A 5,842-nucleotide genomic window follows, 5' to 3' on the forward strand; every position below is an offset into this window, starting at 1 on the left:
CAAGATCAAAAAATGGGGGACACTATAATTTCTTTAAAGATTTTGTCAAAACCCCTCAAGTGACATATCGTTGAAAAGCTCTTGAAGAGCAAGTTCTAAATCCACATTCTCTGACAACTTTGGAACTAGTATGCTCAAGATACGCCTAAAGTAGATTAAAAAGTAAATTCCCAAAGTAGTGGGATTTTTCCAAACTCCCTAATATGGTCTTATTTCCATATCCAAGATGTGCTAACATGTAATAGCGCTAGTTCACACACACACACACACACACACACACGCATCTATAGATGGTAGAGAGAGAGAGAGAGAGAGAGAGAGAGAGAGAGAGAGAGAGAGTGGTTTGCCCTCTTCTTTTAGAGCTACTACATCTATGCTACTTGTATAAAAGTGTGTTTGTTTGCTTCTTTATAAACAAATGCTAAATGTCAACTATAAATTTTAATAGTTTCACCTCTCTTGCTTTCCATGGCCAAGGACACTTATGCAAGTACCTTATGTGAGAAACTTGAGTTTACTCACTATTTGTTATGATAGATAATTCATTTGTATCTAGTAGTTATGAGCATTTAAAAATTTATGTTGATTGTGCATTTTGAACAGTTCACTTACATTATTATCCATCATTGAAAGGATATGAAAAAACAAGCATTGAACATGTTGCAATTGTACCCACTACAAGTAACAAGCTTGGTTTGTGACCGTCCTATCAAATTTTGAGAGTTTCAAGAGCATCACTTATGCCATGAATAAATTTTGATTATATAACTTTTGTCATGCAATGTTGCATGAAAATGTATGCAGTCCCATCAAGAGCATGATCGAGATGAGAACTTTGATATTCAAGATATGGATTCTTGTGTAGGCATATTGGGATTAGGGCCATGGGTTGCTTTCTCACGTAGTTCAGGCAAGTCTTTTAATAAGATCTTACAAGGAAGTATGGGCTACTTTGAAAAGTGGGTGGACTTTGGTGAAAGTTTAAGGTTTTAAAGGAAAAAGAAATACAAAGTTTTGCTTGACGGAGGCTGTATCGAAAAGAGCACAATTGCATTACAAAGGAAAGTGTAAACCCATGGGGACAACAGTCTCATTAAGATACATAAAGATTTTACTAGTTTGGAAAGGTGCTCATTAGAGAGTTGGCATAAGTTTTAGTAAAGAAAGAAAGTCATTTAATCTAGTGTTAGAACTTTGAAATGTGTTAATTTGGACAAAGTGGAGATCATCAAGAACCTCATTGGGATGATGATCTTGGGGTTTGGTATTGGTTGGGGAGAGAGAGAGAGAGAGAGAGAGAGAGATTGGTGGGAGTGCAAATTGTGCATGTAGTTGGGATGTAAGGAATGCTTTTTTTTTTTCGCTTTTATTAACGATAGGGTTAGCCTAAACGCACCATAAACAAGGACAATAAGCTTTGGCTTTTGACATCAGAGGTGCGCATTTGTTGTGCCTTGGTTGTCAAAGCTCCAAGGAGACCTAATACTCACCACCCAAACCCCCCCACCCACACACGCACGCACGCACGCACGCTCTTTACCTGCATCTCTTCTACCTGTCTGACTTGTAGCTCATGAGAACAACACTTCCCGTTGTTCAAAATCTACCAACCTCTGTACTGTTAATAGCCCACATGTATTCATTCCTTCATATATCGTAGTATCATCTCAGCAAACTCCCTTAATAGCGTCGCCATGGCACGATGGGCTGCAGCCATCGCTCGCAGCAGCAGCCTGATCAGTAGTGCTGCGAGCCATGGGTTGCCTGCAGCATTGGTGGGTGTTCTGGTTGGGATTTGTGCCATGATTGGCCTGTGTGCATTCCACGATCGAGTGCAAAGTAAAGCCTCTACCGATGGAGACGACAGCCCAACAAAATTATCTGGCGGTGGCAACACGAAGTGCATGAATCTGAGTACCAAGAGCATGAAGAAACAACATGGGCGGTATGATAGTGAGGATGAAGAAGGTGGTGCTGCTCATGATCATACTGAAGTCGAGGAGAGATCAGCACTAGACTCGCCCGTGTGGCAGCGCACCATTCTCATGGGAGAGAGGTGCGAGCCCCCTGCTTTCTCTGGTCTGATCTTGTATGATGAACATGGCAACCTTGTCCCAGAGCTTCCTTGGAGATCACCCCGGGCGGGGGTCTCTACCCCTTCACACTCTCTTCACCACTTGATGCCAGCCAAACGTTGAGGACAGCATCGTATTGATGTTAGCCTACTATCGCCTATCTTTGAGGTAAGCATGGCATCAGTTATTACAAGAACACGAAGGGAGATTTTAGAGTGAATATGCCAATCGCGGGGGTTATGGAGTTCGAGAGTCCTCAGGTTGTGGGTTCAAATCTCAGGTTGTGGGTTCAAATCTCGTTTGAATCTCCTTTATACTAGCCATGGGCACTTGTGTGTGTGGGTGATAACATGTGTACTTTCTCCTTTCAAGCCTTTTTTTTTTAGAAAAAGAAATTTAGCGTGAATAGCTCTTTGCTTATTTTTGGAGATGCCTTGCCACCACCCACTACAACCCTTCCCTATACATGGATATCATGTAGCATCGTAGCCTACCCTATATATGTAATACATGAATTGCCTTTTCAAGCTGAATATACATCATTATGAGAAATGTAGAGTTTCGCATACTACATGACAATGCTACATTGCCATGTTACATTGCCTTATTGGTTAATACTCCAAAATTAACAAGTATATGTGGTTTGAATTCAAGACATTATGTAGAAATCACAACTTTCTTTCAAAATTACTTTGAATGAGTTTGTAAAATTGATTTAAAAAATGCTTGTGCAATGTGTTGAAAAATGAGTGATGCTAGAGTGCCAAGTCACCTAGTCAAGTTATCCCACTTGAGCTATCTAAGCTTTGTTGTACCTCTCTCATATAAAAGGGGTCATTTTCGATCTATGGAATCAAGCAAGCTATCAAGCCTCTTTATGAGTACAAGTATTAAACTTGTAACCTAATTGTGCTTGAGTCTAAAGCTTAATTACCTTAGTTTATTCATTATGATTGTTATTAGGTATCACCCACCCTAGCTTAGCGTAGCACTAATCACATGTTAATTAGTGTAGGATTAAGTCTTTCTTATCATTACCATCTCCATGGGAGTTTCGATCCATAAGCTTCAACATGGTATCAGAGCCAAGTTCTTGCTCCCTATAGCTTAGCATTCATCTCTTTCAACTCACATTGCACACTAATCTCAATCTATTAGTCATTTGCACTCACTTAATCTCAACCTTATCTTCCTTTCCCTTTTGTGGCCCCAATTGAAGAGCTTAGCATTACCTATCCTCTCCACTATTTCCAAATTCCTTCTAGCAACACATTGGCCTCACGTAGGTGCTCATCTTCTCTAGAGGAATTAGGTAATTTTGCTCTCTACTACTCGAAAATCATGCAATTGCATCAGCTGGTCTTATTTATCATATGCCGTGTGTACTAAAAATTAGGGCAAGCCCCATTAGGTGTATGTTCTATATACCTTAAGATATCTACAACACAAATCTTGAGCTAAATGATTGGGTGTGTTGGCTGCAATGAACAAAAAACTAGTTGCGCGTTTTTCAACCTAATACACCATATTTAGGGTTGTTAAGCTGGGTTTTTCTACTCAATCCTTCATGTGTCATCAAGCCTAGTAATCCTATGCAAAATGCCCCATCAAAATTTCTTTCCACAAGCTCAATTGAAGGCTCCAAGTTTTTGCCCTGTTAATTACTATGATTAGCACTTAATCACTATCATTAGCAATCATTTAGTAGAAATTGAGCTGAATAAAAGTCAAAATTAAAAAATTAGAGTATTATTCCATTGTGGGAAACCCTCTCTTGCATCAAAATCGATCTCATCCACTCGCATTGCTCAACTTAAGTGATTTTTCACCGCATTGAGGTCATTTTTAGCATATAATCTACATCTTAATCACTTGTAAAAGGGCTAGACACTACCCGAGCACTAAAATCAAGGCTCAAGGTAAGACCCCTTCTCATCACAATAAGAGGACAAAAGCAATGTGGTTGTCTACACATACATCTGAGTCTGACTTGGATAATGCAGTTGTAGCATGTAGAAGTCGTCTCAAGATTTCATGGTTATGGGTTTTACACATGGCAAAGCAAGAACATGTACTTTCTTATGTGTGAGGGGCTTTGGCACCTAATTGAGGATGAATAAGTGGAGGTTAAGCCACTTCAAAACAAAAAAGAATTGCACCTTATCACTCAAAATCTTAGTGATGATAGTCACATTGCTAGCATCAAGGATTCCAGGTTGGCATGGCAGAAACTTAACAAGATTTTCGGCACTGACTCTCAAAGAGCACAAAGATCAACCTTATCATGTAGTTTTACAAGATCGAGACGAACACTGAGACCATGGCACAACACATTAGCGAATTCAAATGTATAAAGCAACAACTTAGTGCATTAAAGAAAGTTATTGAAATTATTGAAGAAGATGAATATATTGTTGTGCTATTAAAGAATGTTAATAAAGAACCATATGAATCACTTGTTTTGCTACACTAAAAAATGTGCCCAACAATAAAATTCAAGAAATAGGATCATCCTTGCTTAAACATGAATCAAAATTCAAGGATAAAGATTTAGTCAAATAACATTCAAATGAGCAAGCACTCTATACAAAGGCTGGGAGATTTTAAAGGGCAAATCAATCAACATCTTAAAAACTTGTTTATACCAAGAATGCATGCTACAATAAAGATAAACCAAAGCTTGTTTATGACTAATGTGGAAAAATTGGTCACCTCTAGAAGAAGATTGTTGTCACAAAAAGAAGCAGGAAACAACATTGAGGTCAAAGACACACCAACAGAAGACATTCTCCTCTAAAGAAAGAACCCTTGTATTTTTTTCACCACTCTTGTCTCCATAAAAAGTGTGATGTAATCAACCTCCTCTGAGTCCATATGATGTACTCAAGGTGAGATTCATATAGCCAAAGTAGCACCACAAAGGCCAAAGTAGCCTAGCACAAAGGGGGAGAGAGGAAGAGTGAAAGCCTAAAAATTTTGCCCAATCTAGCATCAAGAGGGGGTGTTGAAAAATGAGTGATGCTAGAGTGCCAAGTCACCTAGTTAAGTTATCCCACATGAGCTATCTAAGCTTTGTTGTACCTCCCTCATATCAAAGGGGTCATTTCCAATCAATGGAATTAAGCAAGCTCTCAAGCCTCTTTATGAGTATAAGACTTAATCTTGTAACCTAATTGTGCTTGAGTCTAAAGCTTAATTATCTTAGTTCATTCATCATTATTGTTATTGAGTATCACCTATCCTAGCTTAGCTTAACACTAATCACATGTTAATTAGTGTAGGAGTAAGTCTTTCTTATCATCACCATCTCCATAGAAGCTTGGATCCACAAGCTTTAACACAATGCAATGAGCTCAATGGAATTACTATTTCAGTTAGTCATTTTACAAAATATGATGTCACATTAATGTAAGTACATTTTATAAAACACTATAACACAACATTAATTTTAGTACATTTCAAATTACATCCAAGACTAGGCTTTAAATTTAGATATGATTAATCTTTGACATGATACGATTTGTCAATACATTGTACAAAACACTACAGCACAACGTTAGTGATAGTACATTTCAAAATGCATCCAAGATTGTGCTTTAAATTTAGATATAATTAATCTTTGATGTGATATTCTTCATAGGACTGCTCCATTGAGTCACATGGACATGTTGGTTGATCTAATTGAAGATCTTAGGGTGCATCTTAATGCACAACATCTTTGAGTGCCGTAAATCTTAAAACCAATAATAATGATAATAATACTCTTA

The 5,842-nt window shown here is 38.1% G+C and overlaps 1 protein-coding gene across 1 annotated transcript; it reads left to right on the plus strand.

The window, feature by feature from the left end:
• Positions 1–1,584: 1,584 nt before the first annotated feature.
• LOC147627986 (uncharacterized) lies at positions 1,585–2,596 on the plus strand. Its single transcript, XM_086815189.1, has one exon. It carries the CDS (start codon positions 1,695–1,697, stop codon positions 2,196–2,198), a length of 504 nt encoding a protein of 167 aa, XP_086671315.1. The 5' UTR covers positions 1,585–1,694; the 3' UTR covers positions 2,199–2,596.
• The last annotated feature ends 3,246 nt before the right edge of the window (positions 2,597–5,842 follow it).

The sequence above is a fragment of the Cibotium barometz genome, chromosome 20, assembly GCF_041138505.1.
Source record: "Cibotium barometz isolate CiBa-2024 chromosome 20, ASM4113850v1, whole genome shotgun sequence".
In the NCBI taxonomy this organism is placed as follows: Eukaryota; Viridiplantae; Streptophyta; class Polypodiopsida; order Cyatheales; family Cibotiaceae; genus Cibotium; species Cibotium barometz.

What these genes read in the sequence shown, in the direction of transcription:
- LOC147627986 (XM_086815189.1), top strand. Translation starts at nt 1,695, where the DNA reads ATGGCACGATGGGCTGCAGCCATCGCTCGCAGCAGCAGCCTGATCAGT.